Source organism: Oncorhynchus nerka, linkage group LG24 (assembly GCF_034236695.1).
Source record: "Oncorhynchus nerka isolate Pitt River linkage group LG24, Oner_Uvic_2.0, whole genome shotgun sequence".
In the NCBI taxonomy this organism is placed as follows: domain Eukaryota; kingdom Metazoa; phylum Chordata; class Actinopteri; order Salmoniformes; family Salmonidae; genus Oncorhynchus; species Oncorhynchus nerka.
Window position 1 is genome coordinate 17,202,012 of NC_088419.1, and position 22,403 is coordinate 17,224,414.

General features: G+C 41.6%; 1 protein-coding gene and 1 long non-coding RNA gene across 2 annotated transcripts; one reads left to right on the forward strand and one right to left on the reverse strand.

Moving 5' to 3' along the window:
* Positions 1-427: 427 nt before the first annotated feature.
* Positions 428-2,051, reverse strand: LOC115119897 (uncharacterized). Its single transcript, XR_003862051.2, has 3 exons — positions 1,739-2,051; positions 965-1,023; positions 428-551 (listed from the first exon to the last, which is right to left on the reverse strand). It is a non-coding gene; the product is annotated as an uncharacterized LOC115119897 (long non-coding RNA).
* Positions 2,052-4,017: 1,966 nt separating this feature from the next.
* LOC115119899 (solute carrier family 35 member F6-like) lies at positions 4,018-16,824 on the forward strand. The gene is made up of 6 exons (XM_029648790.2): positions 4,018-4,177; positions 6,770-6,842; positions 7,043-7,214; positions 10,284-10,499; positions 15,493-15,603; positions 15,923-16,824. The coding sequence occupies exons 1-6, from the start codon at positions 4,101-4,103 to the stop codon at positions 16,399-16,401; spliced, it is 1,128 nt and encodes a 375-aa protein (XP_029504650.1). The 5' UTR covers positions 4,018-4,100; the 3' UTR covers positions 16,402-16,824.
* The last annotated feature ends 5,579 nt before the right edge of the window (positions 16,825-22,403 follow it).

Here is a 22,403-nt window from a genome sequence, read left to right on the forward strand (position 1 = left end):
TACAATATCAGTCTAACTGAATATGGATGTTGTGTTGGTTGAATGTTCCAGGCAGGTTCCAGAATGTGTTCTTGTGTTGGGTAATGGCAGCTGGTTTAGCAGGCTTTGGTGCTATATTCTTCACCACCCACTGCATCGAACTCTTGTAGAAGATTTGTGTGTACTGCAAGTCTCCTGGAAATACATGAAGACTGATCATGAGGATGTGTAACCATACAGTAAAACATGTTCATCTGTAAACAAAAAAGGGTACAGTACTGGTATTTATTTTGTTACATTCAGAGTCAATGTTGTGGCATTAAGATGAGCTGTTAGCAAAGATGTGAAGAGTTTGAGGGGGCTTGACTTGTAGACAGTTTAGGGTATTAGTGATTTTGTTTTCTCGAGAGGGTATTGTGATTTCATAAATACCTTTGGCTATCCTGGCTTGTTTCAAAGTCAGATGATGTTGAGCTTGAGCTTATTCCAGGCTGAATGCTTTCATTCACTGAGTCTACAGGCTCTGTACTACTAAAGTTGGCATCAAAGTCTTCAGCAACAGCAGGAGTAGTCTGTAGGACACACAGTAGTCAGTGATTAGACACCAATTTACTACTTTGTCCCCATTAATACAAACTCAAACAAGGGACAATATCCCCCCCCCCCTTCATGTCAATAGATCATTCATACTAAACTTTAGACACAATACCACCCCCAACCATCACCAGTCAGTCACCCACACCATCCCCTCCTTGCTAATAGCTCATTTTCTCTAATTGAGAATTCATGCCTTGCATGAACAATCAATTAAGCCTCCATAATACAGAGAAAACTACAGTAGAAGTTGTAGCCTACTTGTAAACACACCAACTATGACAACAAGACATGGAGCATGTTTATGCCTAGCTTCAATATATGTATTTGCTCATCATGGAGTCATGGAAAGATTTAGTAGAGTTTAGTAAGATTTTAGAAGGTGACATACAATAGTTCCTGTTGCTGAGCTTGATGTTGATGCCTCTGCAAATTTGATGGGATCGGACTCTAAATAGAACACATAACGTAAGTATGTTAGCTACTGCAATAGTGACATATATGATATGCTAATGACATATTAATGAACATACACACTACCGTTCAAAAGTTTGGGGTCACTTTGAAATGTCCTTGTTTTTGAAAGAAAAGCACATTTTTGGTCCGTTTAAAATCAAATTGATCAGAAATACAGTTTAGACATTGTTAATGTTGTAAATGACTAGTGTAGCTGGAAACAGATTATTTTTTATGGAATATCTACATAGGCGTACAGAGGTCCATTATCAGCAACCATCAGCAACCATCATGTGTTCAAACGGCATGTTGTGTTAGCTAATCCAAGTTTATCATTTTAAAAGGATAATTGATCCTTAGAAAATCCTTTTGCAATTATGTTAGCACAGCTGAAAACTGTTGTCCTGATTAAAGAAGCAATTAAATGAGCCTTCTTTAGACTAGTTGAGTATCTGGAGCATAAGCATTTGTAGGTTCGATTACAGGCTCAAAATGGCCAGAAACAAAGACATTTCTTCTGAAACTCATCAGTATATTCTTGTTCTGAGAAAGTAAGGCTACTCCATGCAAGAAATTGCCAACAAACTGAAGATATCGTACAACGCTGTGTACTTCTCCCTTCACAGGACAGCGCAAACTTGCCCTAACCACAAACCAGAATAGAAAGAGTGGGAGGCCCAGGTGCACAACTGAGCAAGAGGACAAGTACCTTAGAGTGTCTTGTTTGAGAAACAGATGCCTCACATGTCCTCAATTGGCAGCTTCATCAAATAGTACCCGCAAAACACCAGCCTTAATGTCAACAATGAAGAGGCGACTCCGGAATGCTGACCTTCTAGGTAGAGTTCCTCTGTCCAGTGTCTGTGTTCTTTTGCCCATCTTAATCTTTTATTTTTATTGGCCAGTCTGAGATATGGCTTTTTCTGTGCAACTCATCCTAGTGAAATAGAGCAGTGAAATATGTCAATTGTTTTGCATACAGTGGGGCAAAAAAGTATTTAGTCAGCCACCAATTGTGCAAGTTCTCCCACTTAAAAAGATGAGAGAGGCCTGTAATTTTCATCATAGGTACACTTAAACTATGACAGACGAAATGAGAAACAAAATCCAGAAAATCACATTGTAGGATTTTTAATGAATTTATTTGCAAATTATGGTGGAAAATAAGTATTTGGTCACCTACAAACAAGCAAGATTTCTGGCTCTCACAGACCTGTAACTTCTTCTTTAAGAGGCTCCTCTGTCCTCCACTCGTTACCTGTATTAATGGCACCTGTTTGAACTTGTTGTCAGTATAAAAGACACCTGTCCACAACCTCAAACAGTCACACTCCAAACTCCACTATGGCCAAGACCAAAGAGCTATCAAAAGACACCAGAAACAAAATTGTAGACCTGCACCAGGCTGGGAAGACTGAATCTGCCATAGGTAAGCAGCTTGGTTTGAAGAAATCAACTGTGGGAGCAATTATTAGGAAATGGAAGACATACAAGACCACTGATAATCTCCCTCGATTTGGGGCTCCACGCAAGATCTCACCCCGCGGGGTCAAACTGATCATAAGAACGGTGAGCAAAAATTCCAGAACCACACGGGGGGACCTAGTGAATAACCTGCAGAGAGCTGGGACCAAAGTAACAAAGCCTACCATCAGTAACGCCGCCAGGGACTCAAATCCTGCAGTGCCAGACGTGTCCCCCTGCTTAAGCCAGTACATGTCCAGGCCCGTCTGAAGTTTGCTAGAGCGCATTTGGATGATCCAGAAGAAGATTGGGAGAACGTCATATGATCAGATGAAACCAAAATATAACTTTTTGGTAAAAACTCAACTCGTCGTGTTTGGAGGACAAAGAATGCTGAGTTGCATCCAAAGACCACGATACCTACTGTGAAGCATGGGGGTGGAAACACCATGCTTTGGGGCTGTTTTTCTGCAAAGGGACCAGAACGACTGATCCGTGTAAAGGAAAGAATGAATGGGGCCATGTATCGTGAGATTTTGAGTGAAAACCTCCTTCCATCAGCAAGGGCATTGAAGATGAAACGTGGCTGGGTCTTTCAGTATGACAATGATCCCAAACACACCGACCGGGCAACGAAGGAGTGGCTTCGTAAGAAGCATTTCAAGGTCCTGGAGTGGCCTAGCCAGTCTCCAGACCTCAACCCCATAGAAAATCTTTGGAGGGAGTTGAAAGTCTGTGTTGCCCAGCAACAGCCCCAAAACATCACTGCTCTAGAGGAGATCTGCATGGAGGAATGGGCCAAAAAAACAGAAACAGTGTGTGAAAACCGTGTGAAGACTTACAGAAAACGTTTGACTTCTGTCATTGCCAACAAAGGGTATATAACAAAGTATTGAGATAAACTTTTGTTATTGACCAAATACTTATTTTCCACCATATTTTGCAAATAAATTAATAAAAAATCCTACAATGTGATTTTCTGGATTTTGTTTCTCATTTTGTCTGTCATAGTTGAAGTGTACCTATAATGAAAATGACAGGCCTCTCATCTTTTTAAGTGGGAGAACTTGCACAATTGGTGGCTGACTAAATACTTTTTTGCCCCACTGTACCTCTTAAACTGTCTGTATCCTACTGACTCGTGGTTTTTAAGAAACTAAATATGCTTCTCTGCATCTCTGCTAAAAATCTGGGTTAAATATTTAAAGGAATGTGAATCTTATTCAGTAGATTGAGTTATTGCTTGCTTTTCTTAAGTCTACCAACCATGCCAGGAGGCATAATGGCTAAGATATATATATATATATATATCACCCATAAATACGACCTGTTCCTGTTATGATACATTATAATCGTATGTGTCTAAAAGGTCATTTTTCGGGAACAAAAACGACAGTCCTTCGGACTGAATGACAAGAAGAAGCAACCCGTCGGACTTTGACAAAGCCACAACAGGAAACGATCCTTTAACTGCTTGTGCGCACTCGGTCAGCTGACACACTCGATGTCATGTGATTTCATTCCTGTAGGCAGAGAGCGTGAACACAAGTCGCTGCGTTTGAAACAAAGTATCTAGTAGTTGTATTTTCTATCCCGGCACGTCCAACATGGCTTGGACAAAGTATCAACTCTTTCTTGCGGGTCTTATGCTCACAACCGGCTCTATCAACACGCTATCGGCAAAGTAAGTGAACGCTTCATTCACGTTGTCAATTGATTTCACGGTCTACGATGTAGCCAATGGCATAGGCCAGTGTTGAGCATCTGGTTGATCGCAAAGCCATTCCTTTTCGCTAAACAAACATTTATGTAAAAAAACAACAACGATAAAGCCTTGGGTCCCTAATTGTGTTATTCGTTTCGCGGTAGGTGAGCTTGATTCAGTAGTCCTAGCGCCGGGAAGGCAAAGTATTCCAATTTTGAACCATTTTGTGTCTGAAGATAGAACTTTGCCTACCGGTAGTCCCAGATAGCAAATGAGGTGGACCTATAGTTCTACTGCTGGCCAATCCGATAGTTTAGATCACTGAGTCTGCAGTTTCCTCGTGCGATAGACTATAAAAAGAATACTCAAACGTACAGCAAAGTTGATAATGTGAGATTTGAAACCTTTTTAAAACCGCGACTAGTGAAAAACTCGACGAATACAACAAAGAGCTGCTGTTTATATAACTAAGTTTAAGTTTTCGATCAGAACTGTCACTTTTTTTCTCCAACAGTTTTACTAGTCATAAAATGCGCGTTACCAGCACTGCAGTTGTAATGAATGAGTCTAGCAGTGTTTTGATAAGCTTGCGTTGTTATTATTTGTGGCTTGTGTATTTGTTAATATCGAGGAATATTTCACTTTCTCTGGTTATAGGAGTAACAACCTGAATTGGCGCAGGAGGCAAAGTAATGCAGTGCGATTTAAGTTTCACCAACAGCTGGAAGGCTGTGTCCCCTTTTCTCAGCCTATGGCGGGAGAGAGAGGAGGCACTGTAAGTCGGGTGAGAGGCAGCCTCACCCTCCTCTCATACTGACCATCAGATGCAGGCCATCAAGTCCAGTAAAAATACAATTATTATGCTCACTCAGCTGTGTCTCAAAAGTAATACAAAAAATGATGAAAATGTTCTCACATACCTATAATTTCAAAATGGTCTGAGAAGAACATTGGCAGGGAAATTCAAGCTTAGCCAATATGCAGTGATATTGTATTGGGCCTATAGCCTACTGCACAAACCTCATTGTTACAGAACTGTTTTTAATTGGATAATGTTGGATAGTCTTACATTTAAGTCATGTTAAAAATAAAAATACATCGGAGCAGTAGATCTCTGCTTGCATTTTGACTCAAAGTGATCTTGACTCAAAAGGTTGGTGACCACTGTCCTAGGCATCAAGATTTGGGCCACAGTGTTTATTGCACTGTTGAATCCTTGTGAACTGAATTATTGTGGCTCAATCTCTTTGTATATTTTACAGTAGGCTAAATTAGGCGAGGCTACTTGACATTTTATTGTACTTTTGGGAAAAAGCTAGATTTCCATGATGCCATTGTTGTAGGCCTAAATGCCTGTTTTAAATTGCTTTGGTCAGCAACGAGCCAATCTGTCTGTAAACAATGCCTGGTTGAGAATTAGAAGCTGTATGTTTGCTCACTAGCTTAGCTTAGGTGTAGCCTAAATGCAACGTATGACTACATTTGAAATTGTGACATTTCTAGACATTAGACAAGTGCCAGACACAGGGAGGGAAACCTTTCACGTGCTCTTGCATCACTGTTGATTAATACATGTATTTTGATGACATGAAGAGCGAGGACACTGCTGTCTCTGCAAATCACATTTGCTTAGTTGCCACAAAAGAAGCAGACTTCTCTAAACTACGGCTTGGCGTCTCAACTTCTCTTTTGCTGTCATGCAAAATGTGATATAGGCTGGGCCTATAGGTCGTAGTTGTGCTACTGTGTGCTCTTTTATGTCATGTGGAAATATCAACGTGGTCTAGTCTGGCAAGTCCCATCAGTATGTCTCAAGTCACAACTGTACTGGAGTACTGTATAAAATACATGGTTGCTCTTGCTCAGTGCAATGAGACAATGTAGCAAATAGAGAGATCACGTTTCATCTGCTTTCTTTGGGCTTCTTTCCAGAGCGGTCACCAGAAACCAAACACTTCACTGTCTGTGCTTCTCTGAGGAGAATGTTATCTTGAGCTGAGAACAGTTCCTCTTGTTGATTAAAAACGTAGATGTCAGTAGCCTTGAGTTGATTTAACCAACTGTATATGTTATTGGACTTGGCAATGTGTAAATGTAAAACTTTCTCAGATCAACAGCTAAATTCAGTCAATCAAACAGATACTCAACTGGGTACAGTGGTGTTATGGAGCTCAGACTGCTACTGTGAGGAAAGGGCCACATCATCACTTTGAGGCGCTGTGACCACAGCCCTTAGTCTATATTCAATCAGCAAGGAGAACTCACATGCTGGTCATGCCTCTACTGATCAGGCCTATTGGACTATAAAAGTCAGTGGGTGTTCAGGTAGCTAGGCACAGACGACTAAGTCACTCATTAACCCCTATGTCACCGTATCATACTTTGAGCATTTGATTGAGTCTGCCTGGAGTGCCAGATGGGTGTGGTTTGAACTTTTGGGACTATTGTTGGTTCCATTGCGCAAAGCAAGCTCAATCAAGCGCAAGTATTTGAAAGGAGACAGATTGGTTTCTGACTGTTAGTGTGACATTCTTGAGCAAACTTAATAAACTGTCTCCTGTTCTCCCCCAGATGGGCTGACATGTTCTCTGCAAAGGGTTGCAAAAACTCCCCTGAACACACATTCTCCCACCCGTTTGTACAGGTACAGTCTCCCTTCCCCTCATAAAAAAACACAGAATATAACTATATAAGCTAGACCTAAATGAATTACTTGATGTTTATCAACCGTGTTGATAGGACGGTTCCTAAATGCTGTCATTGTCTCTTCTGTCTCAACTGTGTGTCTCTGGCTCACTGCCCCCCCCCCCCCCCCCCCCCACATCGCTCTGTCTCTCTCTCTAGGCCGTAGGGATGTTCCTGGGGGAGCTCAGTTGTCTGGTCGTCTTCCACATGCTGCTTTGTCACGACAGACGAAGACCAGAGCCCAAGATGAACACTGGCCAGAGCTTCAACCACCTCCTCTTCCTCCCCCCTGCCCTCTGTGACATGACCGCTACCTCCATCATGTATGTTGGTACGTGATCCGAACATCCTAGATATTTCTCTTCATTTTGTGTTGCAGTGGGCTCCAGAGTTTTCTGGGAATGTGTCGCTCGCTGCTTAGGCCACCATTTAATTCCCTCGCACTTTACATCATATTTTCATAATTTGACCATTCACACCAAAAAGGGCTTCTGAGTTTGATTCTTAAAAAATATTCTTAAACTGCAAGAAAGTCTAAATGATCTATAAAATATTATGGTCAGAGGCACAATTTTAAACTGTATTCCCCTTTAAGTTCTTGTGAAGTGTCTCCCATTTGTTTTAAGGAACTGGACACAATAACCGAGAAGTCACGATTTTTGAGTCATCATAGTGAAAGTTTGTGCTGACTGTCTGTGGATCTGGGATCAATTAGTATTTGCTTTCTTTTGCCAGAAATGAATTGCCAGTTGAGACTAGAGGTCAACCGATTAATCGGAATGGCCGATTAATTAGGGCCGATTTCAAGTTTTCATAACAATCGTAAATCGGTATTTTTGGACACCAATTTGGCCGATAAATAAAATATATATAAATATATATAAAATATTTTTTTTACACCTTTTATTTAATCTTTATTTAACTAGGCAAGTCAGTTAAGAACACATTCTTATTTTCAATGATGGCCTAGGAACGGTGGGTTAACTGCCTTGTCCAGGGGCAGAACGACAGCTTTGAAATCCAGAGCTGTCAAGGTACAATCTATTAACCTTATAGTTAACTAGTCCAACGCTCTAACCACCTGCCTCACGAGGAGCCTGCCTGTTACGCGAATGCAGTAAACCAAGGTAAGTTGCTAGCTAGCATTAAACTTAACTTATAAAAAACAATCAACTACACAAGTTAACTACACATGGTTGAAGATATTATTAGTTTATCTAACGTGTCCTGCGTTGCATATAATCGATGCAGTGCGTATTCGTGAAAAAGGACTGTCGTTGCTCCAATGTGTACCTAACCATAAACATCAATGTCATAAACAAGAAATCTAGGTTAGCAGGCAATATTAACCAGGTGAAATTGTGTCACTTCTCTTGAGTTCATTGCACGCAGAGTCAGTGTATATGCAACAGTTTGGGCCGCCTAATTTGCCAGAATTTTACGTAATTATGACATAACATTGAAGGTTGTCCAATGTAACAGGAATATTTAGACTTATGGATGCCACGCGTTAGATAAAATACGGAACGGTTCCGTATTTCACTGAAAGAATAAACGTCTTGTTTTCGAGATGATGGTTTCTGGATTCGACCATATTAATGACCTAAGACTCGTATTTCTGTGTGTTATTATGTTATAATTAAGTCTATGATTTGATAGAGCAGTCTGACTGAGCGATGGTAGGCACCAGCAGGCTCGTACGCATTCATTCAAACAGCACTTTTGTGCGTTTTGCCAGCAGCTCTTTGCAGTGCTTCAAGCATTACGCTGTTTATGACGTCAAGCCTATTAACTCCCGAGATTAGGCTGGTGTAACCGATGTGAAATGGCTAGCTAGTTAGTGTGGTGCGCGCTAATAGCGTTTCAAACGTCGCTTGCTCTGAGACTTGGAGTGGTTGTTCCCCTTGCTCTGCATGGGTAACGCTGCTTCGAGGGTGGCTTTTGTCGATGTGTTCCTGGTTCGAGCCCAGGTAGGAGCGAGGAGAGGGACTGAAGCTATACTGTTAATGGCAATACTAAAGTGCCTATAAGAACAACCAATAGTCAAATGGTATAGAGAGAAATATTCCTATAATAACTACAACCTAAAACTTCTTACCTGGGAATATTGAAGACTCATGTTAAAAGGAACCACCAGCTTTCATATGTTCTGAGCAAGGAACTTAAATGTTAGCTTTCTTATATGGCACATATTGCACTTATATGGCACACACACTTTGTTTTTGCATTATTTAAACCAAATTGAAAATGTTTCATTATTTGTTTGAGGCTAAATTGATTTTATTGATGTATTATATTAAGTTAAAATAAGTGTTCATTCAGTATTGTTGTAATTGTCATTATTACAAATAAATAAGGGAGGTAAGGCAATAAATAGGCCATGGTGGCGAAGTAATTACAATATAGCAATTAAACACTGGAATTGTAGATGTGCAGAAGATGAATGTGCAAGTAGAGATACTGGGGTGCAAAGGAGCAAGATAAATACAGTATGGGATGAGGTAATTGGATGGGCTATTTACAGATTGGCTATGTACAGGTGCAGTTATCTGGGAGCTGCTCTGACAGCTGGTACTTAAAGCTAGTGAGGGAGATATGAGTCTCCAGCCTCAGTGTTTTTTTGCAGTTCGTTCCAGTCATTTGCAGCAGAGAACTGGAAGGAAAGGCAGCCAAAGGAAGAATTGGCTTTGGGGATGACCAGTGAGATATACCTGCTGGAGCGCTTGCTATGGGTAGGTGCTGCTATGGTGACCAGTGAGCTGAGATGTGGCGGGGCTTTACCTAGCAGAGACTTGAAGATGACCTGGAGCCAGTGGGTTTGGCGACGAGTATGAAGCGAGGGCCAGCCAACGAGAACGCACAGGTCGCAGTGGTGGGTAGTATATGGGGCTTTGGTGACAAAACGGATGGCACTGTGATAGACTGCATCCAATTTGTTGAGTAGAGTGTTGGAGGCTATTTTGTAAATGACAAGGTACGTCGAGGTACGGTAGGATGATCAGTTTTACAAGGGTATGTTTGGCAGCACGAGTGAAGGATGCTTTGTTGCGAAATAGGAAGCCGATTCTAGATTTAATTTTGGATTGGAGATGCTTAATGTGAGTCTGGAAGGACTCACAGTCTAGACAGACACCTTGGTATTTGTAGTTGTCCACGTATTCTAAGTCAGAACCATCCAGAGTAGTGTGTGTGTGTGTATATATTTTAACCTTTTTATTTAACTAGGCAAGTCCGTTTAGAACAAATTCTTATTTACAATGACAGCCTACACCGGCCAAACCGAGATGACGCTGGGCCAATCACGTCCGGTTGTGATACAGCCTGGAACAAGAAATAAAACAAATCCTATTTGAACCAAGGTCTGTCTGTTACCCTCTGTGACTCTATCCTTTCTCCCCAGCCCTGAACATGACGAGTGCCTCCAGCTTCCAGATGCTGCGTGGGGCGGTGATCATCTTCACGGGCCTGCTGTCGGTGGCCTTCCTGGGGCGCCGCCTGGTGGCCAGTCAGTGGACGGGCATCTTTGTCACTATTCTGGGCCTGGTGATGGTGGGCGTGGCCGACTTCATAAGCGGAAACAAGGATGACTCACACAAACTCAGCGAGGTCATCACTGGTAAGAGAGAAAGAATGGTGGTTGGAAGGGAATACTTCCTGTGTCAAAGGTATGTCTGGGTTAGGACACATTGTTAAGAGGGTAGGCCTGGGATTAGGACACATTGTTTAGAGTATAATGAGTAGCCACTTAGTGGCAAAGGTAGGGTCCTGATCGAAAATAATCTTTCCCTTCTTTCACACTTGAGTTATTCACAGATCTAACTCATGATTGTATATGTGAACGCAAGCTTTCCAAAGCTGTCAGTGTAAGCTTAAGTATTGTTGTCCATTAATTTGCTCCAATTAGGGGAGGGGTGGTAGGGTTATGGAAAAAGAGTAAAGGGGGAATGTGTGTGTGTGTGTGTGTGTGTGTGTGTATATATCTCACACATACTACCGTTCAAAAGTTTGAGGTCGCTTAGAAATGTTCTTGTTTTTGAAAGAAAATCACTTTTTTTTGTCCATTTAAAATTACATTGATCAGAAATACAGTGTAGACATTGTTAATGTTGTAAATGACTATTGTAGCTGGAAACTGATGTTTAATGGAATATCTAAGTAGGCGTACAGAGGTCCATTATCAACCACCACTGTGTTCCAATGGCACGTTGTGTTAGCTAATCCAAGTTTATCCTTTTAAAAGGCTAATTGATCACTAGAAAACCCTTTGCAATTATGTTAGCACAGCAGAAAACTGTTCTGATTTTAAATAAGCAATAAAACTGGCTTCTTTAGATTAGTTGAGTATCTGGACCATCAGCATTTGTGTTCGATTACATGCTCAAATTGGCCAGAAACAAAGGACTTTCTTCTGAAACTCATCAGTCTTTTCTTGTTCTGGGAAATGAAGGTCTATTCCATGAGAGAAATTGCCAAGAAACCTGAAGATCTCCTACAACGCTGTGTACTTCTCCCTTCACAGAACAGCACAAACTGGCGCTAACCAGAATAGGTAGAGGCATGGGAGGCCCAGATGCACAACTGAGCAAGAGAACAAGTATATTAGTGTCTAGTTTGAGAAACAGACACCTCACAAATCCTCAACTGGCAGCTTCATTAATTAGTACCTGCAAAACACCAGTTTCTATGTCAACAGTGAAGAGGCGACTCCGAGATGCTGGCCTTCTAGGCAGAGGTGCAAAGGAAAAAGCCATATCTCAGACTGGCCAATAAAAATTAAATATTAAGATGGGCAAAAGAACACAGATACTGGACAGAGGACGATTGAAAAAAAAGTGTTATGGACAGAAATGTAAGTTTGAGGCGTTCGGATCACAAAGAACAACATTCATGAGGCTATCACTCCATTTTGCAAAGTCGTGCCATACCCAGTGGACAGCGCGTAATTGAAGCCAATTTCATCCTACAACAAGACAATGACCCAAAGCACAGCTCCAAACTATGCAAGAACTATTTAGGGAAGAAGCAGTCAGCTGGTATTCTGTCTATAATGGCGTGGCCAGCACAGTCACCGGATCTCAACTCTATTGAGCTGTTATGGGAGCAGCTTGACCGTATGGTACGTAAGAAGTGCCCATCAAGCCAATCCAACTTGTGGGAGGTGCTTCAGGAATCATAGGGTGAAATATCTTCAGAATATCTCAACAAACTGACAACTAGAATGCCAAAGGTCTGCAAGGCTGGAATTGCTGCAAATGGAGGATTCTTTGACGAAAGCGGAGTTTGAAGGACACAATTTATTCCTTCAATTAAAGATCATTATTTATAACCTTGTCAACGTCTTGACTATATTTCCTATTCATTTTGCAACTCATTTCATGTGAACTCAGCAAAAAAAGAATGTCCCTCTTTTCAGGACCCTGTCTTGAAAAGATCATTTGTAAAAATCCAAATAACTTCACAGATCTTCATTGTAAAGGGTTTAAACACGGTTTTCCATGCTTGTTCAATGAAACATAAACAATTAATGAACATGCACCTGTGGAATGGTCGTTAAGACACTAACAGCTTTCAGACGGTAGGCAATTAAGGGTCACGGTTATGAAAACTTAGGACACTAAAGAGGCCTTTCTACTGACTCTGGAAAAACACAGAAAGATGCCCAAGGTCCCTGATCATCTGCGTGAATGTGCCATACCGCATGCTACAAGGAGACATGGGGACTGCAGATGTGGCCAGGGCAATAAATGGCCATGTCTGTACTGTGAGACGCCTAAGACAGCGCTACAGGGAGACAGGACGGACAGCTGATTGTCCTCGCAGTGGCAGACCACATGTAACAACACCTGCACAGGATCGGTACAGCCGAACATCACACCTGCGGGACAGGTACAGGATGGCAACAACAACTGCCCGAGTTACACCAGGAACGCACAATCCCTCTATCAGTGCTCAGACTGTCCGCAATAGGCTGAGAGAGGCTGGACTGAGAGCTTGCAGGCCTGTTGTAAGGCAGATGCCACCGGCAACAACATCGCCTACGGGTACAAACCAACTGTCGCTGGATTGGCAAAAAGTGCTCTTCACTGAGGAGTCCGGTTTTGTCTCACCAGGGGTGATGGTCGGATTCGCGTTTATCGTCGAAGGAATGAGCATTACACCGAGGCCTGTACTCTGGAGTGGGAACGATTTGGAGGGGGAGGGTCCGCCATGGTCTGGGGCGGTGTGTCACAGCATCATCGGACTGAGCTGTTGTCATTTCAGGCAATCTCAATGCTGTGCGTTACAGGAAGACATCCTCCTCCCTCATGTGGTACCCTTCCTGCAGGCTCATCCTGTCATGACCCTCCAGTATGACAATGCCACCAGCCATACTGCTTGTTCTGTGTGTGTGATTTCCTGCAAGACAGGAATGTCAGTGTTCTTTCATGGCCAGCGAAGAGCCCGGATCTCAATCCCATTGAGCACGTCTGGGACCTGTTTGATCGGAGGGTGAGGGCCAGGGCCACACCCCCCCCCCACCCTCCCACAGAAATTTTCGGGAACTTGGTGGAAGAGTGGGGTAACATCTCACAGCAAGAACTGGCAAATCTGGTGCAGTCCATGAGGAGGAGATTCACTGCAGTACTTAGTATCTGATGTGGCCTCCAGCTGCATTGACTGTTACTTTTGATTTTGACCCCCCCTTTGTTCAGGGACACATTATTCAAATGCTGTTAGTCACATGTCTGTGGAACTCGTTCAGTTTATGTCTCAGTTGTTGAATCTTATGTTCATACAAATATTTACACATGTTAAGTTTGCTGAAAATAAATGCAGTTGACAGTGAGGATGTTTCTTTGTTTGCTGAGTTTGTGTGTGTATGAATGTGGGATTGGAAATGATGCAGACAATTACATTGATAAAAGGAACAATCTACACGTTGAAGTCAGAAGTTTACATACACTTAGGTTGGAGTCATTAAAACTCGTTTTTCAACCACTCCAATTTTTTTGTTAACAAACTATAGTTTTGGCAAGTTGGTTAGGACATCTAATTTGTGCATGAAACAGACTTATAACAGACTTATTTACAGACTTATAATTCACTGTATCACAATTTCAGTGGGTCAGAAGTTTACATACACTGAGTTGACTGAGCCTTTAAACAGCTTGGAAAATTCCAGCAAATGATGTCAAGGCTTTAAAAGGTTCTGATAGGCTAATTGACATAATTTGAGTCACTTGGAGGTGTACCTGTTGATGTATTTCAAGGTCTACCTTCAAACTCAGTGCATATTTGCTTGACATCATGGGAAAATCAAAAAGAAATCAGCCAAGAACTCAGAAAAACAATTGTAGACCTCAAGTCTGGCTCATCCTTGGGAGCAATTTCCATACGCCTGACGGTACCACGTTCATCTGTACAAACAATAGTACGCAAGTATGAACACCATGGGACCACGCAGCCGTCATACTGCTCAGGAAGGAGACGCGTTCTGTCTCCTAGAGATGAACGTACATTGGTGCGAAAAGTGCAAATCAATCCCAGGACAACAGCAAAGGACCTTGTGAAGATGCTGGAGGAAACAGATACTTCTGTATCTTTATCCACAGTAAAACGAGTCCTATATCGACAACCTGAAAGGCCGCTCAGCATGGAAGAAGCCACTGCTACAAAACTGCCAAAAGCCAGACTACGGTTTGTAACTGCACATGGGGACAAAGATCGTACTTTTTGGAGAAATGTCCTCTGGTCTGATGAAACTAAAATAGAATTGTTTGGCCATAATGACCATCGTTATGTTTGGAGGAAAAAGGGGGAGGCTTGCAAGTACACCATCCCAACCATGAAGCACGGGGGTGGCAGCATCAGGTTGTGGGGGTGCTTTGCTGCAGGAGGGACTGGTGCACTTCACAAAATAGATGGCTACATGAGGAAGGAAAATGATGTGGATATATTGAAGCAACATATCAAGACATCAGTCAAGAAGTTAAAGCTTGGTCGCAAATGGGTCTTCTAAATGGACAGTGACCCCAAGCATACTTCCAAAGTTGTGGCAAAATGGCTTAAGGACAACGAAGTCAAGGTATTGGAGTGGTCATCACAAAGCCCTGACCTCAATCCTATAGAAAATGTGTGGGCAGAACTGAAAAAGTGTGTGTGAGCAAGGAGACCTGACTCAGTTACACCAGCTCTGTCAGGAGGAATGGGCCAAAATTCACCCAACTTATTGTGAGAAGCTTGTGGAAGGCTACCCGAAACGTTTGACCCAAGTTAAACAATTTAAAGGCAATGCTACCAAATACTAATTCAGTGTATGAGTTTAAATGTGTTTGGCTAAGTTGTATGTAAACTTCTGACTTCAACTGCATCTGTAATATTAAAGCTGATCTACAACCTAAAAAATAAATAAGTGTTGTCTGATCAGTGATTACCCAAAGGAAAGTTGGAACGAAGGATACATTTGAATGATGTTCAATTCAAACAAGGCCCATGATTGAGTTGGAGTCAATATTTACTTTTTACATTTGACTTCTCCAGAGACTTGTTTTCCCTCAGCAGCAACATCTTGCCAAAACAAATATCCAATGAGGAACTACCATGTAAAAGCCATCTCTTCTGACCCCCAGGTGATCTTCTGATCATAATGGCCCAGGTCATTGCGGCTGTCCAGATGGTTCTGGAGGAGAAGTTTGTCTACAAGCACGACGTTCATCCTTTACGGGCCGTGGGCACTGAAGGTACAGTGAACATATACGTTTCTGGGTGTATGCATTGGGTTAATGTATAACTCTAGCTACAGAATGTAGCAGTGGTGTTTGTACAGCTTTGAGAGTGAAGCTTACAGTGAAGATATGCAAGCGTAGCAACCAGATTTTTACATGTCTAAGTAGTACTTAGTAACCTGTTTGACATTTCTCTTTTGTTTCTGTGAAAATAATCATAATGTCTGTGTTGTCACCTTTAGCGCTGTATCAAAGACAGAATGTTTGTAGCTTGTTAGTAATTCATCCAGACTCCATTAATTTCCAGCCTCCTCCTTCTCCTCCATCTCTCTAGGGTTCTTTGGCTTCTTCATCCTCTCGCTGCTCCTCATCCCCTTTTTCTACATCCCGGTGGGGAGCTTTAGCAACAACCCCCGACACGTTCTCGAGGACGCACTGGACGCCTTCTGCCAGATCGGCCACAACCCCATGATCATCCTGGCGTTGCTCGGCAACACGGTGTCCATCGCCTTCTTCAACTTCGCCGGCATCTCCGTCACCAAGGAAATCAGCGCCACCACGCGCATGGTGCTGGACAGTCTGCGCACCGTGGTCATCTGGGTGGTCAGTCTGGCTCTGGGCTGGGAGCAGTTCCATGGTTTACAGGTTCTGGGTTTCATTGTGTTGTTGGTGGGTGCAGCGCTTTATAATGGACTTCATCGCCCCCTGCTGGCCAAGATTCCATGCTGCGCCAACATGGTGGAGGAAGAGGAGCGCAACCCGGCAGAGAGGGCAAGACTGCTGGATGAGGGAAGGGTGCAGGAGGAGACCTAACTGACATGATGATTTGCAAAATGCTGAAAGTGATGGTGATGGTGGGGGGAGCGGGGTCTGACATCGATATGATAACCTCTCCATACTCCTGACCACACCGGGGGTGTGTGACATGAAGACACCACATTTCTCAGATTACTGTACAAGTCCCAGTCTTTAAAACCGTGTTCACTCCTGATAGTAAATTTCAGGTGACATGTTTATAGAATCTTGGAATAGCCTTCTTTATGGCTTGTTGCAGCATCAGTTAAATATGTGTGTTAATGGTGGCAGGCATTTTATAAAGCACCAAAACGTTAAGCATAACACCGTTTTGATAGAGTGCCATACTGTGGTCATTGATAGATACAATCACAACTGGAATTGTTTGCACACTTTATAAAGATGAGCAAAAACAACTAAAATAAATCATACAAATACTGAGCTATATTGTTTTCTATTTTTGGTGGGAAATTATATTTTATACTAATACAATTACTCTGATAAATGATTTTGTTTAACAAGTCATAAAAAAAGCTAGAACGTTGATTTAAAAATGTAAACCTGAACTTCCACGATGTGGGTCGAATAGAGACCTAAGTTAATACAAGTCCATGATTTCATACCAGGGGAAGTCAGAAAGAGGTCAGTACAAATGTCAATGGTCCCCCTTTAGCAGAGACTACAATTGAGCCAACATTTATTTATTTCACCTTTATTTAACCATGTAGGCCAGTTGCGAACAAGTTCTCATTTACAACTGTGACCTGGCCAAGATAAAGCAAAGCAGTGCGACAAAAACAACAACACAGAGTTACACATAAACAAACGTACAGTCAATAACACAATGGAAGAATCTATGTACATTGTGTGCAAATGTAGAAGAGTAGGGAGATGGAGGCGAAATAATTACAATTTAGCATTAACACTGGAGTGATCGATGTGCAGATGATGATGTGCATGTAGAGATACTGGGGTGCAAAAGAGCATGAGGGTAAGGAATAATATGGGGATGAGGTAGTTGGGTGTGCTATTTACAGATGGGCTATGTACAGGTGCAGTGATCTGTGAGCTGCTCTGACAGCTGGTGCTAAAAGTTAGAGGGAGATCCAAGTCTACAGCTTAAGTGATTTTCCAATTCGTTCCAGTCATTGGCAGCAGAGAACTGGAAGGAAAGGCGGCCAAAGGAAGTGCTGGCTTTGGGGATGACCAGTGAGATATACCTGCTGGAGCATGTGCTATGGGTGGGTGTTGTTATGCTGACCAGTGAGCTGAGAGAAGGCGGGGCTTTACCTAGCGAAGACTTATAGATGACCTGGTGCCAGTGGGTTTGGCGACGAATATGTAGTGAGGGCCAGCCAATGAGAGCATACAGGTCGCAGTGGTGGGCAGTATATGGAGTTTTGGTGATAAAACGGATGGCACTGTAATAGACTGCATCCAATTTGTTGAGTAGAGTGTTGGCGGCTAATTTGTAAATGACATCGCCGAAGTCAAGGATCTGTAGGATAGTCAGTTTTACAGGGGTATGTTTGGCAGCATGAGTGAAGGAGGCTTTGTTGCGAAATAGGAAGCCGATTCTAGATTTAATTTTGGATTGGAGATGCTTAATGTGAGTCTGAAAGGAGAGTTTACAATCTAGCCAGACACCTAGGTATTTGTAGTTGTCCACATATTCTAAGTCAGAACCGTCCACAGTAGTGATGCTAGTCGAACGGGAGGGTGCAGGCAGCAATCGGTTAAAGAGCATGCACTTAGTTTAAATAGCATTTTAAATGCAGTTGCAGTCCACTGAAGGAGTGTTCTATGGCATTGAAGCTCATTTGGGGGTTTGTTAGCAGTGCCAAAGAAGGGCCAGATGTATACAGAAGGGTGTTCTCTGCGTAGCGGTGTATCAGAGAATCACCAGCAGCAAGAGTGACGACATGATATATACAGAGAAAAGAGTCTGCCCGAGAATTGAACCCTGTGGCACCCCCGTAGAGACTGCCAGAGGTCCAGACAACAGGCCCTCCGATTTGACATCCTGAACTCTGAAAAGTAGTGGGTGAACCAGGCGAGGCAGTCATTTGAAAAGGTTCTTGAGTCTGCCGATAAGAATGTGATTGACAGAGTCGAAAGCCTTGGCCAGGTCGATGAAGACGGCTGCACAGTTCTGTTGATGGTGGTTCTGATATCGTTTAGGACCTAGTGTGGCTGAGGTGCACCCATGACCAGCTCGCATAGTGGAGAAGATACAGTGGGATTCGGAATGGTCGGTGATCTGTTTAACTTGGCTTTTGAAGATTTTAGAAAGGCAGGGCAGGATGGATATGGGTATATAACAGTTTGGTTCTAGAGTGTCTCCCTCTTCTGAAGAGGGGGTTGACCGTGGCAGCTTTCAATCTTTGGGGATCTCAGACGATGCGAAAGAGAGGTTGAATAGGCTACTGATAGGGGTTGAAACCATTTTGGCGGATCATTTTAGAGATGGTCCAGATTGTCTAGCCCAGCTGATTTGTAGGGATCCAGATTTTGTCGCTCTTTCAGAACACCAGCTGTCTGGATTTGGGTGAAAGAGAAGAGGGGGGGTGGGCTTGGGCAAGTTGCTGCAAGGGGTGCTGATATGTTGGCCAGGGTAAGGGTAGCCAGGTGGAAAGCATGGCCAGCCGTAGAAAAATGCTTATTTTTTTATATTTTTTTTTATCAGTGGTGACCTTGTTCCCTAGACTCAGTGCAGTGGGCAGCTGGGAGGAGGTGCTCTTATTCTATATGGACTTTAGTGTTCCAAAACTTTTTGAAATTAGTGCAACAGAAAGTACATTTCTGTTTGAAAAAGCTAGCTTTAGCTTTCCTAACTGACTGAGTATATTGGTTCCTGACTTCCCTGAAAAGTTGCAGTGTTTACCGCAATCGGAAATAACCTTTACATTACAATAGCAGAATCTGTAACTCTTCAGTTTGATAGCGTGAATAGAGCCTTTAGACAAGATATTGCAACATGGAACTTGCGAGCTATTGGTTTCATGCTTTTTAAAATGGTTTTCCATTATTGCTCTGTACATTTTACCAACGACCACAGTTAGCTGAAATGTTCCCCAACGGATACTTGTTGAAGAATGACTGACATTGTTTGAGTGCCAATATCAATGCACTACCTCAAGTGTGATTTGGGATCTATGATTCAATCATTCCTGCATGATTGCATTGGTTTTGGCTATATTCATATATTCATTCACTGGCTCATTATCACATGTAAATGTTGTAAAAAGCACATGCTTCTTGGTATATCTTTTTCTATCATTGAGTAGCGTTTGTGAATATAGCTGGCGCCATCACTAAGGCTTTGCCATAGATTAAATAGGTTAGTTGAGCAGCCTACCACTGTCTCTGTAGGTGAAAGGGAACAGTTTTCGGGACATAGAATATTGGGGCGGCAGGGTAGCCTAGTGGTTAGAGCGTGTGACTAGTATAACCGGAAGGTTGTGAGTTCAAACCCCCGAGCTGACATGGTACAAATCTGTCGTTCTGCCCCTGAACAGGCAGTTAACCCACTGTTCCTAGGCCGTCATTGAAAATAAGAATTTGTTCTTAACTGACTTGCCTGATAAAATAAAAAAATAAAAATTAATGTTTAGGCTTTTTTTGACACCTATGCTGCACCTTTTGATTAGGACATAGATTTTTTTTGTGATTTGCAGTGTCATGTGAAATGTTGACTGGATACAATGAACTTGACTTAAAAAAAGGGAAATGGAGCGGCTTTTCGGGTGAAATGCTTTTTAAAACAATGAAATAAAATGCTTTGTGTGGAGAATGTGCTAGATTATAGAGTTTTATTATTATTATTTCTAAATTATGAACAAATACAAAATAAAAATCAGTATAGTAGCAATTGTGCACTAAAGGTTATTCATGATACAATTGTGGCAAAAATCAGGCATCATAACTTGGCATTCTGCTTTAATGTCCCTTTGAAGTTCCACTTGTAATATATCGAGGTAAAGTTGGTTTTATATTCAACACACATTCGCCAATAGCCATTTTAAAAATGTAAAAATCAATAACTAATTCACTGTTTGTCACAATCATAAAACTAGATATGATTTATTCTATAAATGTCTAGCATACTTTTACAACCTTTGTTTTGAGTAAAAATTCCAGTTTTGATTTGACAGAGGGCATGTAGTCCGTATAGAGGGCGTGTGGTCAAAGTTCTAACGAGTCTGTTACACCCTATTAGAAGGGGCCTGGCAGAAAATTCTGTTACACCCTATTAGAAGACCGGTGGATGGATCAAGAAGACCAAGAGGATCAACATGGACATCCACAGTGGAGAAAAGGAAAACTAAGAGCAAACCAAAATAACGTGCGTGTGTGTGTGTATTAGCATGGATACTGAAAGATAACAGAGGGTGGATTAAAAAAAACACTAAAATAAGAAGTAAAGGGTACATGTTTGGTTTTTGGGCTAAATGTATACATTATGATTTGCTTCTGAACTGTATGTGAACCCCTCTGCAATCTACTGGCACTAACCATTCAAAACTAGGACTTCAACCAGGCTGTCCCTATGCTATTTGCTCTCTATTCCAGAACTGTAAATTAATATAACCCTGTTTATGTTTTTAATACAGCAGATAGAATGCTCTGTGTGCCAAAGATGGTACCATTCAGCTTGTCTGGGGATGACAAAGAAGGACTTAAATAGAAAATGATTGGAAGGGGCCTCTGCTGATAAATTAGAGACATGTAAATAAATGACTGTTGTGCCTTGTAACTACTTTAAAATGTGGAACTGTTGAACAAAAAATGCGAACATTGATTTGGCATGACATTTAACATTGTAAACATTGTACAACTTTATGTAAACATTGTCTAACTTCATATAGAGCAAATTGCACTTCAAATTAAAATGTCTTTAAAGTTATTGCAAATAAATGCATATTTTCTCTTTTTCTGAGACAATCACTGAATTAGATTTCTTCATTTCAAATATTGCATTTAAAGATAATGTATTTCTATCAAATCAAAACTGGAATTTCTAGTCAAAACAAAGGTTGTAAAAATATACTAGACATTTATAGAATAAATCATACCTAGTTTGATGTTTCTGTGACAAACGGTGAATTAGTTATTGATTTATACCACTTTAAATGACATTTTATAGATTTGATGCATTTCTGTCATGTTCAAAACAAAGGTTGTAAAAGTATGATAGATGTATAGAATAAATCATACCTAGGTTTATGTTTATGTGACAAACAGTGAATTACAGTTGAAGTCAGAAGTTTACGTACACTTAGGTTGGAGTCATTCAAATTCATTAGCTCTTACAACCAGGGAAGAGTAAGGGAAATCAAGGAGAGCAGCATTTAAAGTGTCCAAGTCCAATTGTCCTGAAAGAACTAGGTGTTTCAACACACACTTCATTTCTAATGGATCAATGCCGTGTTTACTGTATAAGATTATAAACAGGGAATTCAACTAGCTTGCTCTTTCTGTTTATACCATATGTTGTGTTAAGTCTGTTTCTTAAGAAGTCAGTGCTGGCCTTTTCAAATTCACAGCATTGTTGAATTTGTCTGTCCAATGTCCTTTGCACAAAAACATCCTCATTAAATTACATCTGCATATTGTCAAAAGTACATTCACAATGTCTACATTCGCTGAATGCAAATCCCACCCACTCTTTAAATCCACACAGCTCACGTTGAGCTAAAGTGTCTCTGCTGAGAGGAACCAATGCACCATATACAGTTGAAGTCGGAAGTTTACATACACTTAGGTTGGAGTCATTAAAACTAGTTTTTCAACCAATCCACAAATTTCTTGTTAACAAACTGTAGTTTTGGCAAGTTGGTTAGGACAACTACTTTGTGCATGAAACAAGTAATTTTTCCAACAATTGTTTACAGACTTATAATTCACTGTATCACAATTCCAGTGGGTCAGAAGTTTACATACACTAAGTTGATTGTGCCTTTAAACAGCTTGGAAAATTCCAGAAAATGATGTCATGGCTTTAGAAGCTTCTGATAGGC

Coding starts and splice junctions, on each gene's coding strand:
- LOC115119899 (XM_029648790.2), top strand. CDS start 4,101: ATGGCTTGGACAAAGTATCAACTCTTTCTTGCGGGTCTTATGCTCACA. Junction 10,500..15,492: donor ACTCAGCGAGGTCATCACTG/GTAAGAGAGAAA, acceptor TCTGACCCCCAG/GTGATCTTCTGATCATAATG. Junction 15,604..15,922: donor ACGGGCCGTGGGCACTGAAG/GTACAGTGAACA, acceptor CCATCTCTCTAG/GGTTCTTTGGCTTCTTCATC.